General features: G+C 42.7%; 1 protein-coding gene across 1 annotated transcript in view; it reads left to right on the plus strand.

Annotated features, from left to right (window-relative positions):
• Positions 1 to 14,797, plus strand: part of DCBLD1 (discoidin, CUB and LCCL domain containing 1) — a 71,203-nt gene extending 56,406 nt beyond the window's left edge. Inside the window, exons 8-15 of the mRNA XM_056566414.1 lie at positions 1,430 to 1,636; positions 1,935 to 2,059; positions 5,528 to 5,675; positions 5,888 to 6,004; positions 7,500 to 7,584; positions 7,799 to 7,845; positions 9,997 to 10,116; positions 13,559 to 14,797. Coding sequence (XP_056422389.1) covers positions 1,430 to 1,636; positions 1,935 to 2,059; positions 5,528 to 5,675; positions 5,888 to 6,004; positions 7,500 to 7,584; positions 7,799 to 7,845; positions 9,997 to 10,116; positions 13,559 to 14,082 — 1,373 coding nt within the window. The 3' untranslated portion in view covers positions 14,083 to 14,797. The remainder of the gene's footprint in view (positions 1 to 1,429; positions 1,637 to 1,934; positions 2,060 to 5,527; positions 5,676 to 5,887; positions 6,005 to 7,499; positions 7,585 to 7,798; positions 7,846 to 9,996; positions 10,117 to 13,558) is intronic.
• The last annotated feature ends 11,149 nt before the right edge of the window (positions 14,798 to 25,946 follow it).

Here is a 25,946-nt window from a genome sequence, read left to right on the forward strand (position 1 = left end):
TTATACAAGATAAAAGTAATTTTTACATTACATTAGGGAGCACCAATTCAGCCATTAGCATTGTCTGGCAAAGGAAAGTGAAGGACTTTCAGAAACCAGTCACCCGAGGTCAGAATGCCTCTGCAGCTGTTCTGTAAAATATCTAGCTTGTTGAGGCAATGTGTGAAGGTTACACAAATTCCACATTCAGAGTCTGCCTCCAGGGCTGCCTGTTCTGATGTAACGGCCTAGATTCACCCTCCCTCGTAGATCTGGCTGTATATTTGCAGAAAGATTCTATTTACAGTATATCGTTTTTTTTTTTTATCCGGCATTTATCGTAATGTTTCCGTCTGTTATTGGTGAAATATTAGTGACATGTGCCCTGCCCATAATATATACACTCTACACTGCGATTTTATATTTATGTGGAAATAATCCATTATTGTGTGAACTGTGTTACCTCCTTAGCAGATAAGTTGTGATTTAATATAATGATACAACACTTATCCTGCGAAACATTTTCAGGTGTATAAACTGTATGCTTTTCTCATCGATCAACATACATTATGGTTCTTGATTAGTCAGATAATTGAAAATCAAGAGTATATGCCCCGGTGAAATTCCACTGTGGATTTTCCGCAGCGGAAAATAGTTTTTGCAGCTACCGATTGACTTCAATTGGTCTGCAGAAATTCCACTGGGGAAAATTTGTAGCATAATTGTGACATCTACATGACTAGGCATCACTGCTTTGTTTTGGCATCACTGCTTTACCATAAGTTTAGGCAGCATGTTTGCACTACCCCTCAGTTATCCATGGGAAGAGCGTTTGCAGGTTTACACTCCTTTTGACAATTGAGTAGTAGTGACAGTCTCATTGCAGCCTATGGACATTGGGGGGAGATTTATCAAAACCTGTGTAGAGGAAAAGTTGACCATTTTGCCCGTAGCAACCAATCAGATCGCTTCTTTAAAATTTCACAGACCCTTTTAATAATTAAAAAAGCAATCTGATTGGTTGCTATGGGCAACTGGTCAACCTTACCTCTACACCGGTTTTGATAAATCTCCCCCATTGTTTCAGTTGTTCTCAATGGAATGTAACTAAACTAAATGATCAGTTTGTGCCCTCATCAGCATATTGGGCACCAAAACAAAAAGGGCTTGAACCCCTGGAGAGTCTTCTGGACATGAATGATGAAGCTAAAGATTCAAAAAAAAATTGTAAATAGTTTAAGCAAGATGTCTGCTCATAGATTGATCATTTAGAAGATAGACACTATGACCTATTTTTGGAGTTATATTTAGAATGAATGTATGCAGAGACCAGGCTTCAACCTACTATTTCTGTTTGTTGCTTAGGACATCAGTCAATTCCATTGTATATGTGTAAATTAACAAGTATATTAAACTTTATTTTAATACCCTTACTGGTTATTCTGTTAAGATTGCAGCACTTCTCTTACTGGAAACCATGGAGGAGACACATTTACGGCTACATCATCCTGGAAGTCGAGCAGCAACACTGGAGAAATGTTTCTTTGGTCTCCTGAAAGGGCAAACCTAAACGCTTCAGGCATATCATGGGCATCAAGTCATCAGTCTGACCGGGAATGGCTAGAGATTGATTTAGGAGACAAAAGAAAAATAACAGGTACCTCCATTCACTGCTTCCCCAAAGCATGGTGAATTTAGTATCATTTGTTCTATAAAGACTAGCCTGGATATAGACATACTGTAAGATTGCTGGTCTGGTAACCACTATGGCCCCCTGACTTCTCTATTGGCACACAGTTCAGTAGTTGAGTGAGGTGGTTGAATACTTGTCAGATCCTTGTTCCTTCCAACTAAATCTGTGATATCCATTCCCTACATCACTAAAGTCTGGCCACCGGCCATCTGTTCTTGGATAATATCACTTCATAGTCTGTTTTCTGATTTTTTTTTTCTAGGTATTGTAACCACGGGATCCACATTGCCAAACTTTAACTTTTACGTGAAATCTTATATCATCAGCTTTAAAAGGGATGGATCGAAGTGGCGGAGTTACAAAGGAGCACTGAGCAGTGAAGAAAAGGTGAATCCTCATTTCTGATAAATGACCTGTCTACACTTATTCATCACATTTTAACCCTTTAAGGCCATGTTCACATGGCAGAATTTCCAAATGGAATCCACCGGAAATTCCGCTGCAGCAGAGTCTCCTTGATTTCAGTGGGATTCTGCTGCACTATGGAAACACTATCCAAATTTGGGTGTCTGCAGAAACAATGGACAGGTTTGTTGTTTTTGTGGATTCCGCTTGTAAATGCATTGCTGCCTATGACACAGGGCATTTCCGGACAGTCCTAGTTCCAGCAGAACAAGCAAATGTGTGGAAAGTCTACCTGTGTGTTTTAGGTGCGGACATTTTGCATATTTTCCTCCCTCTGAATATAGCCGTATACAGAATGCTAACAAAGATGGGGTACTCAACCTGTTGAGCCCAGCATTCTATTAACAGAGGCTTAAACCACATGTCTATCCAGTAATAATATCTTATAGGGCTTATCTTTATAACGTTGTATTATGTTGCATTATATATGCTAAAATTATTATCCTCACCATCCCTGGGGAGACGTTTCTGCCCCCAGAGATGATGAAGATATTAAGTTACACTCACCAGCTCCGTTCGCTGCGGCCGTGGTCCCGCCCCGACGTCTTGAATGACATCTCGCGTGACCGCTCTGTTCCGTCTGCTATGGGAGCAGAGCGGTGACGCAAGCCGGTGGGTGGGACCACGACTACAGCGAACGGAGCAGAGTGTAAGTCCCCACCCAGGGGGCTACTTGCCGGGCGAGACTTTATAATTTAATATCTTCACCATCCCTGGGGACACAGACGTCCCCCGGGGATGGCAAGTATAATGATTTTAGCATATATAATGTATTGCCAAGCGTTATATATGCTAAAACAGGGGTACTAGTAGGGGTCCGCTTATCCAGGTCTGCCATCCAGTGAAGATCCGAGCTAAATGTTAAGACCTGGTTCACACCTAGCGGCCGCAGTGCCATGCCAGAAATAGGTGCTGCCTGTTGAAAAACATTGTGTTAAGTCATAATCGTTCTCCAACTGCCACACACTGTGCCCCTGGTATAATACTGCCACACACTGTGCCCCTGGTATAATACTGCCACACACTGTGCCCCTGGTATAATACTGCCACACACTGTGCCCCTGGTTTAATACTGCCACACACTGTGCCCCTGGTTTAATACTGCCACACACTGTGCCCCTGGTTTAACACTGCCACACACTGTGCCCCTGGTATAATACTGCCACACACTGTGCCCCTGGTATAATACTGCCACACACTGTGCCCCTGGTATAATACTGCCACACACTGTGCCCCTGGTATAATACTGCCACACACTGTGCCCCTGGTATAATACTGCCACACACTGTGCCCCTGGTATAATACTGCCACACACTGTGCCCCTGGTATAATACTGCCACACACTGTGCCCCTGGTATAATACTGCCACACACTGCGCCCCTGAATATAATACTACTACATGCTGTGTACCTAAATATAATGCTGTCAAACACCATGCCCCAGATATAGCACCTCCATACACCCTGTTTCTGAGTATAGTACTGCCATTTAAGCCTGCTCCCCATATGAACTGTGCCATGGTGCCTCTCCCCCATATAAAACTATGCCACTACGCCTGCCCCGCCATGTGAACTCTCCAGCTGTTGCAAAACTACAACTCCCATCATGCTGATAGAAGAGCATGATGGGAGCTGTAGTTGTGAAACAACTGTAGAGTTAAAGGTTGGGAAATACCAGTAATACACTTACTTCCAGGGCTGGACTGGGAGCAAAAATAGGCCCGGGGATATAAGACTATGCAGCCCATTATTATTATTTTTTTTTGACAGTGGGGGTTGCATCAGTCAACACCCATTAAAATAAAATGAGCTGCACACTCTAAAATCACCCCGGTTTAAGTGGCTCTCCAACTGTTGCAAAGCTTCAGGCATTATGGGAGTTGTAGTTTTGTAACAGTTGGACAATCACAGATTGGGGTTCAGTGTCACCCATCATCACTGAAGAAATTACAAGTGACTCCAGCTCGGATAGGGCACCGTCAGAAGAATACACAATTGTATAATGACTCACAGGAGACGTCTTCTCTGTTGTCTTTACTTTTCTTCTTCCTCTGGTATTTATCTTCTTTCAGCTCCATCTTCTCTGCAGAGTCTGATGCCCGGACATCATTGGTTACTTTGTTAGTTGATCCTCATCCTCTGTATAAAGACAATAATCATTCTAACCCTGCCAGACATCATGACCCCTAAAAATAATACAGCCAGATACTGTTTCCTCTGTTTGTCAGAATCCCACCCCTGTACTCCCCCCAGACCCATTTTTCCCCTCCTCCTGCAGACCCCTAAGGACTCTTCCACACTGTGGACATTTAGTTGGCAGAATGTCCGCTTGCTGCAGGCGCCACAGAAGCCATTGGCAATAGGACTGCATGGATGTGCGCATCTCTATAGATGACAATGCAGTCTGGTGGATTTCCACCAGCAGAATGGACGCCCACCTAAAAAATGAACATGTTCGTTCTTTGTGTGTACGTCCATTCTGCTGGGGGAATTTCCGCCTGAGGAATGTCCTCAATGTGAATGGCCCCCCTTAATTCTCCTGCAGACTCCTCTGCCCCCAAGACCTCTGCATTATTTATCTTTACACTTTTCTGTCCCCCCAGACCCCTCTGTCCTCTTCTGCCTTAACACTCCCTACCCGCATCATTCATCTCCCCCCCCCCCCAAGACCAGACTCCTGCATCATCCATCTTCCCCCCCTCCACACAAAGACCCTTGCAGCATTCATCTACACCCCCCACCCCAAGACCCCTGCAGCATTCATCCCCACCCCAAGACCCCTGCAGCAGTCATCTCCCCCCACCCCAAGACCCCTGCAGCATTCATCTACACCGCCCACACCCAATAACCCCTGCAGCATTCATCTACACCCCCCACACCAATAACCCCTGCAGCATTCATCCCCCCCACCCCAATACCCCTGCAGCAGTCATCTCCCCCCACCCCAAGACCCCTGCAGCATTTATTCCCCACCCCCCACCCACCCCAAGACCCCAGCAGCATTTATTCCCCACCCCCCACCCACCCCAAGACCCCAGCAGCATTTATCCCCCCCCCCCCCCCCCCATTTTGGTGTTATATTGGGCACCTAGTATACTTCTGATTTTAGTTATTTTTCCGCAGCATCAGCTCTTAATATGATTCTTGTATACCTACTAGTGTGCGTGTGTATGTATGTATGTGTGTGTGTGTGTGTGTGTATGTGTATGTATGTGTGTGTGTGTGATATATATATATATATATATATATATATATATATATATATATATATAAATATGGGTCTTTGTAGAATACATGCTTTCAGGAGAAACAGTTTTAATATTCATTTAGCTGATAATTTATTCTGTATTTCATCATACTATATTTTTCATGTTTTATTTGGATGTTTAAGGTTTTGGAGGGCAACTCAAACTCTCAGGATTCTACTCGTAACAACTTTATTCCTCCAGTTGTGGCTCGGGTTGTTCGCATAATACCACGGACTTGGAACCAAAGGATAGCTCTAAAGGTGGAGCTCATGGGATGTGCACTTGCACAAAGTATGTATTGTATACGGGGAGTTATGTAAATGTTTGTATATACTCCTTGTGTGTTGTGTGTAGAGGCTTTTTGTAGAAGGCATTGCTTCTAGGGAGCAGTAGCTTGCTACTTGTGGCTGGACATAACTAACCAGTACTAAGGAGATGTATAGTTGAATCACGGAAATAGTGAAACCTTTCTCAAGAATCCATCTTGGTTTTTACTTCCTCAGCTCATAACTCATCTACTCATCCCATGTGGAAGAAGCCAAATGAGAAAAATCGAAAAAATGTGATAAAAGAAGAAAAGAACATCACTGAACCTGTCCCATCAGAAGAAAATGATTTGGGTATTTATTATGCATTAATATATAATATAAGTCATTTTATGTTAGAGATCAAGAAAAGCAGGAGAAAGGATATCTTGTATATTGATCTTGTTTGGCTTAGTCTTCTCATGTTTTTTTGTGTAGTTGGATTTACTTTTGTGCACATTTTTGTATACTCTCACTTATGCAGCATCAGTGAAGGTGCGGGTGCTGAAAGGCTCGAGGCATAGATATGATAGAGATGGATATGATAGAGGGCTATAGTATAGTTTAGGTATAGATACCGTATATACTCAAGTATAAGCCGAGTTATACACCACGATTTTTCGTGCTGAAAATGCCCCCCTCGGCTTATACTCGAGTGAACTCTCCGCCTGTCAATCCCTTTCAGTGGTCTTCAACTTGAGGACCTCTAGATGTTGCAAAACTACAACTCCCAGCATGCCGATGGCTGTCCGGGAATGCTGGGAGTTGTAGTTTTGAAACATCTGGAGGTCCTCAGGTTGAAGACCACTGCGGGCCTTCATCATAATCCAGACCCCCTTTAGTTTTCTACTCACCTCCCTTTGGTGGGAAGGAAGGGTGAGCTGGTCCGGGCCATCTATGCTTCAGGGACCGCCCGGTTGGGAAGGTTAGTCGTTCCGGGCTGTCCATCTTCACCGGAAGGCCCTCCGCTCCGGGCCGGTCAAGGACTAGTGACGTTGCCTTGACGACGACGCACAGGGACGTTTATGCCCAGGGACGTCTGCTGCGCACGGATGTCCCTGTGAGTCGTCGTCAAGGCAATGTCACTAGTCCGGGGCTGGTCCGGAGCGGAGAAGAGTGCCTCCCGGTGAAAATGGACAGCCCGGAATTACTAACCCTCCCCACCGGACGGTCCCTGCAGCATAGATGGCCCGGACCAGCTCACCCTTCCTTCCTACCGAGGGGAGGTGAGTAAAAAACTAAAGGGGGGGTCTGGATGATGACGAAGGCCCGCAGTGGTTTTCAACCTGCAGACCTCCAGATGTTTAAAAACTACAACTTCCAGCATGCCCAGACAGCCGATGGCTGTCCGGGCATGCTGGGAGTTGTAGTTTTGCAACATCTGGAGGTCCGCAGGTTGAAGACCACTGATTGACAGGTGGTGATGATAAAGGGGATGATGATGACAGGGTAATGATGACGGGGGTAAAAATGACAGGGTGATAATGACGGGGGTCTGGATGATGACAGGGGGGATGATGACATGGGGGGATGATGACATGGGTGGGGATGATGTATTTCCCACCCTAAGCTTATAGTCGAGTCAATAACTTTATTTATTTTTTTATTTTTTTCCCTGGGTTTTTGGGGTGAAATTAGGGGCCTCGGCTTATATTTGGGTCGGCTTACACTCGAGTATATACGGTAGATATTTGAGATTGGCAACCGTCTCATCATGTCAGTCACCATCTCAGTCTGTGATAGTTATCAGCTTTTAATTTAAAAATAACATTAAGTTGCATAACAAATTTTTTCCTATTTTTTATTATAGGGTGGAAACTGATAGCAATTTTTATTACACTGGCATTGGTTGTGTGTATGTTCATCACTGTCATCTGCATATGCATATTAAGAAGGTAAGATATTCGTGTTGTTTTCTGTCTTATAACTAGGAGCATGCATCGGCTGGTGCAAAGGGTCCCTTGGGGCACAAATAAAAAACATAATCTAATCGCTATTGACAACGCCCATTTGTTGTTATTTAGGCTTTGTCATAAATTACATGATTGTATCAACAGTGGCAGAAAAAGAGAGATTCCTACAATTCTTTAATTTATTTATGTTTTGCAGGAAACGATTGAAAACAGACACGTATAAGACTGAAGATCAAAATGGAGGCAAGTGGAAATTACCTGAGGCTTTACATTTCAGACATGTTCACATGACTAAAATCTGATTTGGGTGCTGCATCCACACCGGTTTCTACATTCAAATAAGCTCATTTCCACGTGGAACTTAATCTCCCTTTGGCTTAAATGGGATATACGGTACTGTTCATTGTCGACACAGTGCTGAAAAATCTGCACACTTTTTAAAGGGGTACTCCAGAGGGAAAAGTTTTCAAATCAACTGGTGCTGGAAAATGTATACAGATTTGTAAATATGAAAATCTTTATCTTTTAAATATCTTAAACCTTCCAGTACTTATCAGATTCTGTATGCTCCAGAGGAAGTTGTGTAGTTCTTTCCAGTTTGACCACAATGCTCTCTGCCGCCACCTTGATCAATGTCAGGAACTGTTCAGAGCAGGAGAGGTTTGCTGTAGCGGTTGGCTCCTCTCTAGACCTTTCCTGATACAGACAGAGGTGGCAGCACTTTGGTCAGACTGGAAAGAATACACCACATGAGTTGCTGTATGCTCTAGAGGAAAAGTCCTGGAAGGCCTAATTTACAAATCTGTCTAACTTTCTAGCACCAGTTGATTTGAAAACACTTTTTTCCTCTGGAGTACTATATTTAAAACCTAGCACAGATTTTTCTGTGCTGGGAGGAAAAAAATTGTAACTCAACGTTCATCTACATGTTTCTGCATGGAAATGCTGCTAGTTTCTCCCACTGTAAATAGATCCATGTGTAAATGTGAAATGAACATCGCTCTGATTCACATACTGGATTTGGCTTTAAAAAAATCGGAATATGTGTAGCTCACAGCAAAAGTATGCAAGGTTAATTGAGATATTCTCACACCCAAAGAGAATTTAAAAAAAATACAAAAATATAAAAATTGATTACTCAGTTCTCAGCACACCAACCACAAATGGAAAAAATGCAGATTTGCAGACCAGTACTCAAATAATACAGATGAGTGGATCTCTATAGACCAGCAATTCCAATAAAATGGTATTTTTAACTTCAAGCCTTGGAGAGACTTTTCTACACAATATTCATCCAAAGTCCATTGGTGGAAACCTGGGAAAATTGCTAAACCCATTGGAATACCGGACTTTTTGGAAGTGCTGCATTATTGGAAATACCAGACTATTGGATTTGCTATATTATTGGAATTGCCAGTCCTATAGAGATCCACTCATCTGTGCGGAAGCCATTTTCATTTATCTCCATTCACCTGAGCATTGAAGCTCTTGCACAATTTACAATGCTGATCCATTCTACGGAGGCTGCGCTTGAACCCTGCCAGTCACATGACCATCCACGTCACACGCCGGGTGCTCGCGGCATTGGGCGGCTGCACTTGCCTGTGCTCCCACCGCTCCCAGCTAGAGCGAGAAGCCATAGTCACCGGGACAAACGTGGAGGGGGTAAGTGGCACATAGTGCCTGTGTCATTTACTTACAGGAACTGCAATACCGGCAACTCCCAATCAGCCGAATTCCATCACAGTTACCTAGCCAGGCTCCCAGTCCTGGTCTTCTTTACAGGTGCTACAATCCTTCCACACAGAACTTCTGTTTTTTACTATACTATTTTTTCCAAATGGTCTCTGCACAATTTTGTTTTCCATCACAGGACTTGTACCATATATATATTTTCTTCTAGGACTGGTGGAAATCACCACAAATATAAAAAATCCGCAATTACTATTTTCCATTTTTTTATTTGCAGGTCGATATTCGGACTTATTATTATTCATTACACATATGACTGTATCCATTGTACTTTACTCACAGGTTGATATGTGGACTTCTATTACAATTGAGCAACTCCTTTTCTATTTACTCCTTAAAGGCTTACCTATATGTCATTTTATCTACGTCACTTTTTGGTATTTTTATATATTTGCACAGCCATAGGGCCCTGTGGCTGTTGATATTAACATATTTGATGTATTGATATATATTATATTAAATCTTGTATTATTTGAGTACTGGTCTGGAAATCTACATTTTTTTCCATTTAAACAAACAAGCCATCATACATCCTTTTTGTGGTTGGTGTGCTGAGGACTGAGTAATCTATTCTTTTATTATTGGATTTGGCTTTAGTTGTCTCTTATGGCCGATATAATATCGATCTCTTCTCTCGTGCAGGGTGCTGGAAGCAACTTGAACAGCCATTTATGAGGCAGCAGTCCACAGAGTTTACTATCAGTTACACCAGTGACAAGGATATTTTGCAGAAGTTTGACCTTGTCAAGTGTGACACAGAAGGTAAGAAAGGAGTGTTACTATTTCCCTTGATGCCTCCTCCCACCTGTACGGCTCTAGGAGTCTAGCATACTCAATATGCCCGGGCATGAAATCCACACCCCGCATACTTACACCTAACAGCTCCTGCTCAGTCTAGCATACTGTCTTCATCCACGTCACAGGGTTAGTCTGCACAGGGACTGGAGGCTGCTGTAAAATGTGCAGGCCTTTCTGCATTAGGGGTATGTTACACCCAACTCCTTTACTTTACTGCAAAAAAGAGCCTTGTGAGGCAGAATGTTGTTTTTAATAAATCTTATTATATGTCACTGTATGATGACTGATTTCAGCATTACATTGGGATTACATGGGTAAGACATTCTCTTACATTTACAAACTAGCCATTAAATAACACAGGAAGGGCTGCGTTCATATATATAAAAATATAACCCCGGATAACCCCTTTAAGTCACATTTTTAGATATCAACTGGCTCCAGAAAGTTAAACAGATTTGTAAATTACTTCTATTAAAAATCTTAATCCTTTCAGTACTTATGAGCTTCTGAAGTTAAGGTTGTTCTTTTCTAAGTGCTCTCTGGTGACACCTGTCTCGGGAACCACCCAGTTAAGAAGAGGTTTGCTATGGGGATTTGCTTCTAAACTGGGCGGTTCCCGAGACACGTGTCACCAGAGAGCACTTAGATAGAAAAGAACAACCTTAACTTAAGAAGCTCATAAGTACTGAAAGGATTAATATTTTTTTAATAGAAGTAATTTACAAATCTGTTTAACTTTCTGGAGCCAGTTGATATATAAAAAAATGTTTTTTCCTGGATAACCCCTTTAACTATAGGTATGCAAATATATATAAAGCAATATATTTGCAGTGTAGCCATAAGCTTCGATAGACTAAATGAAGTCTATTTGTGACAACAGGTGGTCTGCTCTATGGTGGAATATGTTTTATTTCTATGACACCATAACATTGCAGTCAAAGGTGATCTATTCCACAAGTAAAATGTATGCTGCAGTGAAACAGGCCTAATCTAGTACCAGATAGACCTTAAAGGGGTACTCTGCTGCTCAGCGTTTGGAACAAACTGTTCTGAACGCTGGAGCCGGGAGATCGTGACACCATAGTCCCGCCCCTTCATGACATCACGCCCTGCCCCCTCAATGCAAGTCTATGGGAGGGGGCGTGACAGCCGTCACGCCCCCTCCCATAGACTTGCATTGAGGGAGTGGGGTGTGACGTCATGAAGGGGCGGGGCTATGACATCACGATCTCCTGGCTCCAGCGTTCGGAACAGTTTGTTCCAAACGCTGAGCAGCGGAGTACCCCTTTAAGGCTATTCAAGCCTATGGCTAAGTTGCAGGTCGCTGTATTGTTCAAATTCCTTTTTGTCAGAATTCAGATATACATACCTACATTGTTATCCTATGAGCAAAGCTTAGGTAAAAATTGTAGTAATCTTCTTTTCTGAAGTGTTACCCATTACGTAATAACATATTGGACAATGACACAAATGAATTGAATAGCAGAGCCATTGTATGCAACAGTATCTGCATCCTGAGGACGCAGATACCTTTGAAGGGTATAGCTGCCTGGAGATCACTGGGGCCAGCAGTCACCCTTCTCTGAAAATGTTATCCCATCCCATGACATGACAGATTCATCCTCTGGAAGTAAACAATGAAAGCTCAAATTTTAATGGCCGCAGAGATCATGAAAACTGTATACAGAAAGCATATACCTATTCCATGAACAAAATTCTAAGCTTGAATTGCTGGGACAGGAAAACTGCAGGTGAAACTGATTAGTATTCGGTTTTCTTAAACAATAGTGCCATCTAGTGGCACCTTACCATAAACAAGGATGAAAATAAAAAAAGCTATTGCAGCATGTTGTATTATTTTATACCTATAAATAAAATATGCTTATTTTATGATAGTCAGAGTCTCTGCAATGTATCTTTATCTCTGGAATGTACCTCTGTTTTCCATTACACCAGATTTAAAGGGAATGTTAATCAAAAAATGACCTTTTGTTTAAATTGTTTTTATGCTAAACCTATTTATTAAAAAAAAAAATTGTATATTTTTTTTTTTTACTTTCAATTTTACTATGTATATTTTTTATTTATATTTTATGGGATTGGGACAGGTCATTTCTATTGTTGCCTATGCCTCTGGGGCTTTCTGTAAAGCATATCAATCAATGCTGTTAAAACAGCTCTGGCAAGATGGCAGCCCCATAATAATGTACAAAAAAAAACTAGAAATTACAATAAAAAAAAGTCTCAGTATCTAGATCAAAACAGTAAAAAAAAAAAAAAAAAATGAATAAATTTAGCCATGCATTCCCTTTTTTAAAGGAACCTGTTCCATGCTGTCCAAACCACAGGAAGCATGGAACAGGTACAAGCAGCGGGTTACAGACACACTATCATTTTACTCTAAAACGCTCTGGTTTTTCAGAGAAATCCTAGTTCGCCAAGACCTGGGTAGGTAATTGTTGGTGTGGCTTCCCAAGCTGCTGCCTCCCACCCTGCTGGCACTGAGTGACTCTTCTAGCAGTGTGTAGGGAGAGACGCCTCACTCAGGGCTGGTGGGAAGCCTCTACGGGGGCCACCTCCATTGACTAGTAACCTGGGCCCTGGCTGCTTTTTAAAACTATGATTTACTCTAAAACACTTGGACCTTTCAGAGAAATTAATGTGTCGGCATCCCCCTGCTTGTATCTCTTCCATGCTGCCCGTGGTTTGGACAGCATGGAAAAGGTGACGGGTTACCTATAAGATCACATAATACCATAAGCTTTTAAATGATGATTTAATGACAGCAATTGCGTAGGACTTCAGTCAGCTTTACAGAGAAAGTGTCACCAGAAAACTATCTACTGTATGAATTGTTCATTTTGAACTTATTTGTAACTAATTTTTGCAGTTTTTTTTTTAATTTCCCATTTTGCTATCTATATTCTAAAATATTACTGAAATCTTGGCCTAGGCCTACAAGGCCTAATATTAAGCTGAGACGTTCTGTTCTGATCACTTCAGCAGTGTCTTCCTTATTAAGGACAGGATTACAATAAAAGAGGCGCCTGTGTAAAGATAAGATGGTATCAAACCATTCACAATTGGTGACGTTCATTGCTCAGCATCGTTTTTTATGCACAGTTATCTCTGCACAGAGCATATCTTAAAAAAAAAAAAAAAGTCAATAGTCTATTGTTTCATATCTCCATATGGTTTGCTGTAAAGCAGATCACTAAATGCTGTGCAGAAAGCTCAGGCAAGATGGCTACCCCCATAATGATAAAAAATAGAAAGTAGAAACAAATTGGGAAAATTTAACATCTTTCAGTATCTTGCTCGGATCAGTAAAACATAATCTAAGTAATATATTCCCATTAAGGAAAATGTCTACATATATATATAATTTATTTTTCTTTTTATCCAGATTATGACCAATCCCTAATGATTGGCACCGGCACTGTCACAAGGAAAGGCTCAACTTTCAAGCCAATGGACACAGACAATAAAGACACATTTGGTGGGCAGGATACAGAAAACCACTATGACTGCCCTCTACGGACCAATGAGTATGCACTACCTCTCACTTATCCTGAGCCGGAGTATGCCACCCCTATCATTGAGCGTCACATAATGAAGGACCACACCTTCTCACCAGACTCTGGTTACAATGTCCCTGTAGTATCTCTGGACCGCAAACATTCATTCTCTGCTGTCAGCTTTTCCATTTCTTCCAGTGCGGAGAACAGTGGAGAAGACTACCAGACACCTCATAGCATACACATAGAAGAGTGTGACTACGACAGGCCTAAAGTGCACAGTACGTGGGCTGTGGTGGACAATGGGGACTATCAGAAGCCACAGTTCTGCAGTTTAGTGGCCGATGGCTACTCTTCACCAAGGGACTGTTTGAAGCCCATAAATCAGACTGCAATAACTGCCCTCTTATGACTAGCGCCTGAGAACTATTCATATCGAGAGCCCCATACATGAATGTTACTGCACAGCTGCTGAAGAGAGACGCTGTTTACATGGATGTTCTTGGATTTTTATAGTGAAGTTTAGGATAAAAGCTGCATGGAGGGAAGGTTTTGCCCACAGTACCTGCAGCCCTGGTTATTGTGAAATATGTGCAATGTGTACAGAAGATATTTAAGAGAGACTTGACCGCTTTTATACCGAGCTTTTACACAGACTCGATGTTGTACTTGATCTGCATGTAGTCGTGTTCCCCAGGCATTACTACACTTGACTTCACTGGTGCTTTATTATTGTTCTTCTTTTTTTTTTTTTTTTTATGAACGCTGTGAATGTTTAACATGTAACTCACTTTAATTTATAATGCCTGTAAAGCAGGATCTGACGGACAGTGTTAACCCATTGTACCTTGTCATTGCACAGTGATCTGTGAGATAACTGCCTCTATGTGTCACCAAAATGCAAAGCAGTGGCGCTCCAATGTGAAAAGCACCACCGTACAATGGAAAGGGAAATTATTAAAACCACTTACCGTATGGGGGTTGTGTAGCCACATGCGCAACATATATATTGTATATTAGCAGAGGGGTTCAGTCCGCAGCCTTCCTGCATGTGAATAGAGCAATCGGGGAAACTTCAGTCGAGGGACGGGGATCAGGAATTTAAACAGTGCCGACCAGGAATAGGACATCAGCGGTCATAAGGTAAGTACTTTTTTTAACCGACATGCAACGCGTTTCTCTGCGCATGCGCAGCGAAGCCCGTTGCATGTCAGTTAACAAAAGTACTTACCTTATCTTCGCTGATGTCCTGTTCCTGGTCAGCGCCGTTTCAATTCCTGATCCCTTCCCTTGACAGAAGTTTCCTGACTGCTCTATGTGACACCAGGTACTGGCTGTGGAGTGCGGTTTAAGTTTTCTATAGCAGGACTGATTATTTGGCCCATACGACAGTAGTCGGGCATAGACTCGCCATTCGTACTGCAATAAAACAGTCTTGCTCATTCTTCATCGATCAGATACCTGCTTCATAATCAAGCCAGAAAGGGGGTGGGGGGTGCGAGAGGGGAGATGTCTGTGGTAAAAAAAAGTGAGTTTGTTTTGTATCATTTCATACCCTTGATTTAACAATGTTTTTTGTTGCTACCCTCCCAGCCATCCACCCCGTATCCACGATATAGTGATTTTACTGGTTGGTTGTTGATCAGCACTATTCCCTGAATAGTCAAGTAGGCGGGAACTTTATCTTAAAAAGGTGTGCACATATGAGGCAGAGGGCATAAATAAGGCTCGTGGGGTGAGTATGGTACTGAAGGGGCATGAACCTGGTTCACACCACCTTGGCCTAGCATTCACACTGACACCTTGTAGAAATAAAGTCCCTGCCCATCTGACTATTCTCAGAAAAGTGCAGATAGTCAACCAAATAGTAAAATCTTGGAAACAGGAATGTAACAACAAAATAAAACAGACCTAATATAAAAACTTTTTCCGATTATTAAACTGGACAAGTGTTAATCCTCTGTAAATCAGTCATTTTGCCAGTCACCCTAAATGCTGTAAATTCCCCACATGACCGCTGCATATGGATGGCCCAATTTACATTCACAATCCTTTCCATCTGGCTAGTTAGCTCCTCATTTTAAATTCTCAGCTAACAAGTCTACCATTCGACTTTGAAGAATATTGAGGATTTGCGCCCAGTGCCTGCAGTTGGTCGTATATACATAAAACAGAGCAGCAACCACAGTTTGTCATTTTCTCGGCTGATCCTATCCATAGCAAGGAGAATATTTTTGCAAAAATGGCACATCTAAAAAAAATTATGATTTTTTAAATACCTAATTTCCTATTTTAAATAGTTTATTCCTCTGCCAAGTATTCAGTTGTATAGGTGAACTGATATTGTCTTTCTTCCGTTAAGTGCAATGGGAAATGTTGTGGGTTGTAAATTGTATCTACAGTGATGCAGGTAGTTCCTTTTTTATTTTATTTTTGGGGGGGATTTCATGAATTTTATTCATGGACTACAAGTTCTAGATAGCTAGTGTTATATGCAAGTTGGCAATGTGCCAAAATGGCATACATATAAATGTGTATTCACTGCAGACATTAAAAGAGGTTCTCCAGGGAAATTTATTTTTTCAAATCAACTGGTGCCAGAAAGTTATACAGATTTGTAAATTACTTCTATTTAAAAGTCTTATTCTTTCCGGTACTTATCAGCTACTGTATGCTTCACAGGAAGTCTGACCACAATGCTCTCTGCTGACACCTCTGTCAGTGTCAGAAACTTTCCAGAGTAAGAGAGGTTTGCTATAAGGATTTGCTCCTACTTTGGACAGTTCCTGACATGGACAGAGGTGGCAGCAGAGAGTACTGTGGTCAGACTGGAAAGAACTACACAACGTTCTCTGTAGTATACAGCAACTGATAAGTAGTGGAAGGATTAAGATTTTTAATTATACATAATTTACAAATCTGTATAACTTTCTGGCACAAGTTGATTTGAAAACTAACAGCAACCCCCTCCCCTCTGGAGTACCACTTTAATCTACGCTAAAATAACAAATCCTAAAAATTCCATATTCTGCTGTTCATTGAATTCTTTGGCTGGACCAAAGATCAATAATCTCAGGTAACTGATCTCAAAGAACAAGGGTTTTATACAATATAGTCACTATTGGTGGATACACAGGAGCAGTCATTTGGAGCCGGTACATTCCTCTACAGCTGCAGAAATACTATTTCAACAGCTGGTCAGTTCCCCGGATGCATTTTTGGACGACGAAAGAATGACAGTACACTGCAAGGCTGAGTTCACACTGCATTCTTGATCCCCATTTTATGTACACTGCTGAAAAAAATAAAAGGAACACTAAGATGTGAATGAATGAACTAATCGTCTGATATACTTTAGTCTTTTACATAGTTGAATGTGTTGACAACAAAATCACACAAAAATTATCAATGGAAATCAAATGTATCAACCCATGGAGGTCTGGATATGGAGTCACACTCAAAATCAGTGTGGAAAACCACACTACAGGCTGATATAACTTTGATGTAATGTCCTTAAAACAAGTCAAAATGAGGCTCAGTAGTGTGTGTGGCCTCCACGTGCCCGTATGACCTCCCTACAATGCCTGGGCATGCTCCTGATGAGGTGGCGGATGGTCGCCAACTCCTGGACAGTCTGTGGTGCAACGTGGCATTGTTGGATGGAGCAAAACATGATGTCCCAGATGTGCTCAATTGGATTCAGGTCTGGGGAACGGACGGGCCAGTCCATAGCATCAATGCCTTCCTCTTGCAGGAAATGCTGACACACTTCAGCCACATGAGGTCTAGCATTGTCTTGCATTAGGAGGAACCCAGGGCCAACCACACCAGCATATGGTCTCACAAGGGATCTGAGGATCTTATATCGGTACCTAATGGCAGTCAGGCTACCTCTGGCAAGCACATGGAGGGCTGTGCGGCCCCCCCAAAGAAATGCCACCCACACCATTACTGACCTACCACCAAACCAGTCATGCTGGAGGATGTTGCAGGCAGCAGTGTTCTCCGCAGCGTCTCCAGACTCTGTCACGTGCTCAGTGTGAACCTGCTTTTATCTGTGAAGAGCACAGGGTGCCAGTGGCGAATTTGCCAATATTGGTTTTCTCTGGCAAATGCCAAAGTGCTGCATGGTGTTGGGCTGTAAGCACAACCCCCACCTGTGTACATCGGGCCCTCATGCCACCCTCATGGAGTCTGTTTCTGACTGTTTGAGTGGACACATGCACATTTGTGGCCTGCTGGAGGTCATTTTGCAGGGCTCCTCCTTGCACAAATGCAGAGGTAGAGGTCCTGCGGCTGAGTTGTTGCCCTCCTATAGCCTCCTCCACGTCTCCTGATGTACTGGTCTGTCTCCTGGTAGCGCCTCCATGCTCTGGACACTACGCTGACAGACACAGCAAACCTTCTTGCCACAGCTCGCATTGATGTGCCATCTTGGATGAGCTGCACTACCTGAGCCACTTGTGGGGGTTGTTGACTCAGTCTCATGCTACCACTAGAGTAAAAGCACTGCCAGCATTCAAAAGTGAACAAAACATCAGCCAGGAAGCATAGGAACTGAGAAGTGCATAACCACTCCTTTATTGGGGGTGTCTTGCTAATTGCCTATAATTTCCACCTGTTGTCTGTTCCATTTATACAACATCATGTGAAATTGATTGTCAATCAGTGTTGTTTCCTGAGTGGACAGTGTGATTTCACAGAAGTGGGATTGACTTGGAGTTACCTTGTGTTGTTTAAGTGTTCCCTTTTATTTTTTTTGAGCAGTGTGTGTATGCTGTGAAAATCAGCCAACGTGACAAATGCTTAGCAGTTGCAAATGTCATTCATAGATAGCTATATCTATGTCACTATAATAGCATCATTTTAATGATACATTATGAGGTTTCACTATGCTCTCATGATGTATTTGTTAGACAGATGCCATACAGTGGCATTCATCACCCATAGGCTAATATAGTATCTACCTAACAGATGGGTTTAGTAGTCTACTACGCTGTTTCATAGTTCATTTTTTGCTGATGTATACCGGACCTGCTTTTGGCCTCCATCTAATCTATGAAGAAATTAAGGCTATGTTCACACGATGGAATTTCTGTGCGGAATTTTGCATTACAATTCCACACAGATTCCACAGCAGCAGAGTCCAATTGAAAGCAATGTAATTCTGCTGTGCTGTGCCTGATTATAGAGTCCACTGAAAGAATAGACATTTCTATTCTTTCCACGGAGTTCATGCGGAAATGCATTGCCGAGACTGCACATTTCTGAGCGGTCCTAGCTCAGCCATGTTCGACTGGTGCGCTGCTGTCAGGGGAATGTCAGAAATTTTGGAACTTGTGGAAATTTTCCATACGGACATTGACCCGTCTGAACATAGCCTTAGCGTGAACATCGTAAGCTTTTCTAATGCGCACACTAAATGTAGGGAAAATGCAGTGTTAGGCTAGGTTTCAATTTGTTTTTGTTTTTTTGGGCAAAAACGCCAATGAAAACACCCATTCTGCCGCATGGCTGTTTTTTTTTTGGGGGGGGGGGGGGGGAAATGCTGCGGCCAGATGTTAGCTGCAAGTCAATAGGGAACTGCAAAATGCCATATCCACGTGGCATTTTTAAGTTTGGCGGTTTTCAGCTATTTTTGGCTCATAGGCAGTTTTTCAAAAACGACCTCTTGTTGAGACTTTGCCGTTTTTTTTTTAAGGAAAATCTTGGCGGTTTCCCCCCATAGAAGTCTATGGGAGTGAAAAAACTCCAAGAAAAATGCCATGTGGGTTTTAACTTTGGCATTTCTGCTGGCTGTTTTTATTCTTTTTTGGACTTTAGTGATGGAGATACCTTTTTTTTTAATAAAATTTTGTAGGGAATCATTAAAAAAAAAAAAAAATCAATATACAGTAGTGATGGAAAAAATTGGATTTATCTTTTTTATAATGAAATTCTTATTGATTTTTAAACAGGGTTCAATTTATGTGGGCGGGCAGGGAACTAAAAATGTAGCCGACAATAATATAAATTTTGAAAGGGGCCATTTAAATATAAAAAATTATATATTTGATATCATTTTTATTTTAATAATGTGTTGAATAGAGTGTGTGTGCGTTTATCTTTTCTCACTTTATTTATTAGGTAGTACTACTACTCCCAGCATGGAACACACTGTTCCATGATGGGAGTAGTAGTACATGTACTAATTGACAGATCGCCAGGGTTCCGTTGTGATCCTCCTGTATAATGTATAGATGCGGGCTGACGCTCTTCTGTGGTCCCCTTCATATTTCCCGATGAGAGCAGGAATTAATGGCTGCCACCATCTGGCCAATCACTACTCTGGTCGGAAAATATGATTCTATTCACATCACTGGCCAGCCGGAGTTCAGAGCAGAGATGCGAGCGCCGTATAGAGCCACTCCACATCTCTGCAATAGATAGGATGATCGCATTGGGTGTCGGGAGTACAGGAACTACTACTACTATTCCCATAATGGAACAGTGTGTTCCATGCTGGGAGTAGTAGTACTACCTAAAAAAAAATTTAAAAAATGTTGAAAGTTAAACACACACACACGTTATTATACACATTATTAAAATACATAACTAATAATGTTAAAATGTATTAAAAATATTTTTACATTTAAATGGCCCCTTTCTACATTTTTATTATTGTCGGCTAAATTTTTAGGTCCCTAATGCATTTTTTCTTTTTTTTTTGGTACCCAACAAATGTAGAAAAAAAAGCCAAAGGGGCCAAAAATGCAATTTTCACTCAAAAGCAAAAATGCCAGAAAAAAAAAAAAAAGTGGAAACCTAGCCTTAAGCCAGCCTAAGTATCCTCAAAAATAGTTGAAATATCCACTGTGAATAAAAGCAATGCCACAAGTTTTTATTTTTTATTTTACAAATACTGAAGGTAGTAGGTGGATCAGTTATTCTGATATAGTCCCTATTTAATCACTATTACCATTGATGTCTATGTAAAGTGCATCGCCAGTGTACAGACTTCTTAATGGATTCTTCCATATTATAGTAACATATGTCTGGCTCTATGGAAGACATTTGAATATATTGTTTCATTGTCTTAATCCATTCTAAATAAAACCATGCACTGGGAAACCACACGTTTACATCTGCTTTTTATTTTTCTAAGAGTGAGACTAACAGAGGAAAAACTTTAAAAGGAAACTGTCACTAAACTCCCTCCGCACTTACCAGAGCTACTGGCTGGTAGCGCTGGGGACGCTAATCAATATGCTGTCTACCATGCCCAGATCTGTCCCACCATTCGCCTGTTATTTTCATTATTCTTGATATGCAAATAATCTTCTGACTCGCACGGGCGGGGTTACAAGGCTCCCTCTGGCACTGTGACATCAGCGCCGCTCGTCCACAGCACCGCCCGGCTTATGAATATTGATTCCTTCCCTCCGCCTCTCCCTCTCTGTATAGGACTCTATTGCGCTGAGGCCGCTTCCGGGTGTACACAGGAAGTGGCACATGGGCAGTGGAGTCCTGTAGAGAGGGAGATGGACAGGTTTTGATAAATCTCACCCAAAGTCCATAAAACGGACGTGAAAGAATCCCATTTATTTCAATGGAATTTTTTTGACCATCCTTCATAACCAGTAACAGCCCGTTTTGACAAACGTCCTTTTTTTTTTTTTTTTTTTTTTTTTTGATGGGGCAAATGACATTGCATGCACTTATTTCTGTCCCGTCAAAAATAACTGTGAAATAACGGACGTTAAAGTTTAATTTTAAGTCTATGGGTGACGGATGTTCACAAATTACATCCGTTATTGCCTGTTATTTTATATCCCGTTATGATCTGTTATTGCTACTGAGCATGCTCAGTACAACATCACAACCAGGAAGCAACATAGAAAAAAAAAAAAGGTGGTGGGGGGGGGGGGGGGGTCTTTTTAGCCCATATTTCATCCAAGGATGACTGTGAATCACGTTTGATTGTGACTTTGTGTGTTGATTCGGAACATGTGCTTAGTGATTTTGGGCCGTGTGAATGGAATATCTGCATATATTGAATATGCGGATGAGTGTGTGTACATGCATGTGTGCAGGATCATTTTGGGCCATGTGGCACCACTATGCGCATGTAACCGCCATGTCGATGTTACTTTGCAGACTGTGTGCATTTTCGCACAGCGTTCATGTGTGCGAAAATGCACTCCTCCTCCCCATCCAGTTCCCCTCTCCAGTCCCTTTCACTTCCCCCTCCGTTCTTATGCCAGTCACAGATCCCCTCCCCATTCTAATGGCCATTCCTGACCCCCTCCCCATTTCTATACCACCCAGCCCATGCCCCACTCCCTGAGAAATTCCCAGCATTGGGGCCAATACCATGCGCCCCTACACAATCTCCTCGAGACAGCATGGTCCAAATGCTGCCCCAGGGAGAAACTCCTTCCCATTCCACCCCTTTTTCTACACCCCCCACTAGTATTCCCACACCAATTTTCTTTTTTCCAATCATATTCCTTGGAAACACCCTCAAGAAGGACCCCTCCTTCCGAGATCCCTCCCAAAACCACCTTTCCCAGCCCCAATTCCACAATATCCAGTTGACTCCAAGCTTATTTATTTTCAAAAAGCTTTTACAAGAGTTTTTGTATAGTGATATTTGTTTAAAAAAAATTACAGTAAAAAAAAACATGTTTTTCTACAAAAATGTTTGCTTATTTTTTAAAATAAACAGTATGTTTGCTTTCATGAAATAGAAGGGGTTCCTTGTACCCCCCAGAAAAACAAAAGTGACACACAACCCTTGGGGTGAAAAAAAAGTTTGCTTTGAGAAAAGAGGGGGGTACCTTGTACCCCCCAGTGTTAGTCACACTGGGAGGTACAAGATACCACTCCTCTTTTCTCAAAGCAAAGATACACATCCTTAGGAATAAAAACACAATCAACATGAAGGTTTTCAGAATCGAGAAAAAAAAGCAGTCCAAAAAAAATCAGATCATACGATGTTGCCGAGCCACCCTGCCAGGTTCTGTCAGGAAGTATTCAGAGAATTTGCCTCTCTTCCACATGACAGCTGCAGTTGATCATCTCGATGACTCCAGTAGTCTGGGCAATGATGATTCCACTTCTTCATGATCACTGGGGAGAGGCTCCTTGGTTAGGATGTAGTTGTGTAGAATAACTGCTGCTTTCACCACTTGATCAACCACGGCTGGGGACAATTGGCTCTGCCAAGTGAAGATCCGCCATCAGTTGGTCAAAATGCCAAAAGCACACTCCACAAAACGTCTGGCACTCAACACTGTGTAGTTGTAGATTCTTTGGTGGTGGTTCAGTCCTCGGTTGGCGTATGGCTTCAGCAAGTTGGCGTACATCTGGAAGGCCTCATCACCAACAAAAACAAAAGGAATTGGCGGTCCATTAGTCCCAGGAAAGGGCCTAGCTGTAGGAAGTCCCATCTCCCCAGAACAGATCCTCCTTCCAATGGCCGAGTTCTTGAAAACACTGGAGTCGTTGGTCCTTTGATTTGACCTGATGTCCACAGCAATAAATTTGTACTTTGCATCCATAATGGCCATAAGGATGGTGGAAAAGTAGTTGAAGAACTCAGACCCCGTGTTTGACTGCCTCTGTATCCGGATGTGCTTGCCATCGACTGCTCCAACACAGTTGGGAAACTGTGTGACTTCCCAAAATGTATCAGCAATGATAAGCCATTATTGAGCAGAATGATGTGGAAGATACTCCTCAAGAAGGCAATCCCACAGGGCCTCGCAGGTGTTCCGCACAGTGCCTGAGATCGTAGATATTCCAAGGCGGAACTGGAAATGGAGCTATGAGAAGCTCTTTCTGATGGCCCGGAACCTGTAATAACAATAGACCTCTTTAGTAATTCAAGCAAAACATTAAATGAAGATGGAACAAATTAGGAATGTGGCTACATACCTCAGGGTGAAAATGAGTCGTTCCTCTGGTGAAATGCTCCTACGGAGATGGGTATCCACCGACTAGTTTGCAGACTAGTGTTGGTTCTTTTGTGGCAGACTTTTATACCTTTGTCTTGTTGTAGGAGTCAGAGTTTGAAGAGTTGAAAGGAAAAGGTGGAAGGGGTTAAAAAGGACAAAATAACGGACTATAATGGTGCATGGCGGATGAAATAACAGATGGCGCATGTCCAGAATGCCCGTAAAAAAAATTCAGAATAACTGTTGTCAAAAGGCAGGAACATGATGGTAGTGTGAAAGAAGCCTTAGAGATATATTTCATGAATTTTATTCATGGACTATAAGGTCAAGGTGTGCTGGAAAGATGTATCTGTATTGATGTGATCCACAAGATACAGCTGGAAGCAGTGTAGCTATTTCAGAGAATATACTCTTTCTAGAGTTTGCAAGTTGCTTTTTTGGACCCAGGAAGATGGTGTTATATGTGAGATTCAGTGCAAAAAATTGTACCGCTTTTGGTACAAATTTCCAGAAAGAATCATACCCACAGGGAGGTTAAATGGGAGAACACTTGGGACGACTGCCGTGGAAAAGGACTTAGCTAGGAGTCTTAGCTAATAGTAAATTTAGCTGTAGTGACCTGTGTCGATCAGCTGCTGCCAAGGCAAATAAAATCATGGGGTGCATCAATAGGGGCATAGATGCCTACGACAAGGAAATAATTCTACCCTTGTACAAATCACTAGTCAGACCACACATAGAATACTGTGTACAGCATGTGTGTCAAACATGTGGCCCGCAATTAATATTTTTGCGGCCCGGCATCCCCAAGGACAAGGATGCTCCAGTTACCTCTCTGCGGCCCCATGTTAACTTTAAAAACGCAGGGGCCGCCGGGAGATAGCACACGCAGGAAAGTCACTGACGTCTCATACATGCGCCCATAGAAAAGCAGAGAGGAGCAGTGAGGAGGACGCGCGCACATGGCAATTCACCAGTGGCACGTCATCTTCAGTGCTCCTCTTCAGCCTCAGGACTTACTGCTATGGCCCATAGGCCATAGTAGTAGATCGTGACCCCGGACCGGAGGAGTGGTGGTCGGAACACTGAAGTGGGGCAGTAAACAGGCATACAGTCTCCAGCCATACACTGTATATGGCTGAAGGCTGTATGTCTGTGGGGGAACTGTACTACACTTAATGTGGGGGAACTATACTGCACCTAATGTGGGCTGCACCTAATGTGGGGAACTATACTGCACCTAATGTGGGGAACTATTATGCACCTAATGTGGGCTGCACCTATTGTGGGGAGCTATACTGCACCTAATGTGGGGGAGCTATACGGCACCTAATGTGGGGGAGCTATACTGCACCTAATGTGGGGGAGCTATACTGCACCTAATGTGGGGGAGCTATACGGCACCTAATGTAGGGGAGCTATACTGCACCTAATGTGGGGGAGCTATACTGCACCTAATGTGGGGGAGCTATACTGCACCTAATGTGGGCTGCACCTAATGTGGGGAGCTATACTGCACCTAATGTGGGGGAGCTATACTGCCAACCTAATGTGAGGAGCTATACTGCCAACCTAATGTGGGGGAACTATACTGCACCTAATGTGCGGGGAACTGTACTGCACCTATTGTGGGGGAGCTATACTGCACCTAATGTGGGGAACTATTATGCACCTAATGTGGGCTGCACCTATTGTGGGGAGCTATACTGCACCTAATGTGGGGGAGCTATACGGCACCTAATGTAGGGGAGCTATACTGCACCTAATGTGGGGGAGCTATACTGCACCTAATGTGGGGGAGCTATACGGCACCTAATGTGGGGGAGCTATACTGCACCTAATGTGGGGGAGCTATACTGCACCTAATGTGGGGGAGCTATACTGCACCTAATGTGGGCTGCACCTAATGTGGGGAGCTATACTGCACCTAATGTGGGGGAGCTATACTGCCAACCTAATGTGAGGAGCTATACTGCCAACCTAATGTGGGGGAACTGTACTGCACCTAATGTGGGGGAGCTATACTGCCCCTAATGTGGGCTGCACCTAATGTGGGGAGCTATACTGCACCTAATGTGGGGGAGCTATACTGCCAACCTAATGTGGGGGAGCTATACTGCACCTAATGTGCGGGGAACTGTACTGCATCTAATGTGGGGGAGCTATACTGCACCCAATTTTGGGAACTATACTGCACCTAATGTGGGGGAACTGTACTGCACAGTCTTGTGCAGGGGGGCATAGGGGTCTTGTGCAAAGGGGGCATGAGGTCTTGTGCAAAGGGGGCATAGGATCTTGTGCAGGGGGCATGAGGTGTTGTGTAGGGTGGGAATTGGGT

Source organism: Hyla sarda, chromosome 3, assembly GCF_029499605.1.
Source record: "Hyla sarda isolate aHylSar1 chromosome 3, aHylSar1.hap1, whole genome shotgun sequence".
Classification (NCBI taxonomy): Eukaryota; Metazoa; Chordata; class Amphibia; order Anura; family Hylidae; genus Hyla; species Hyla sarda.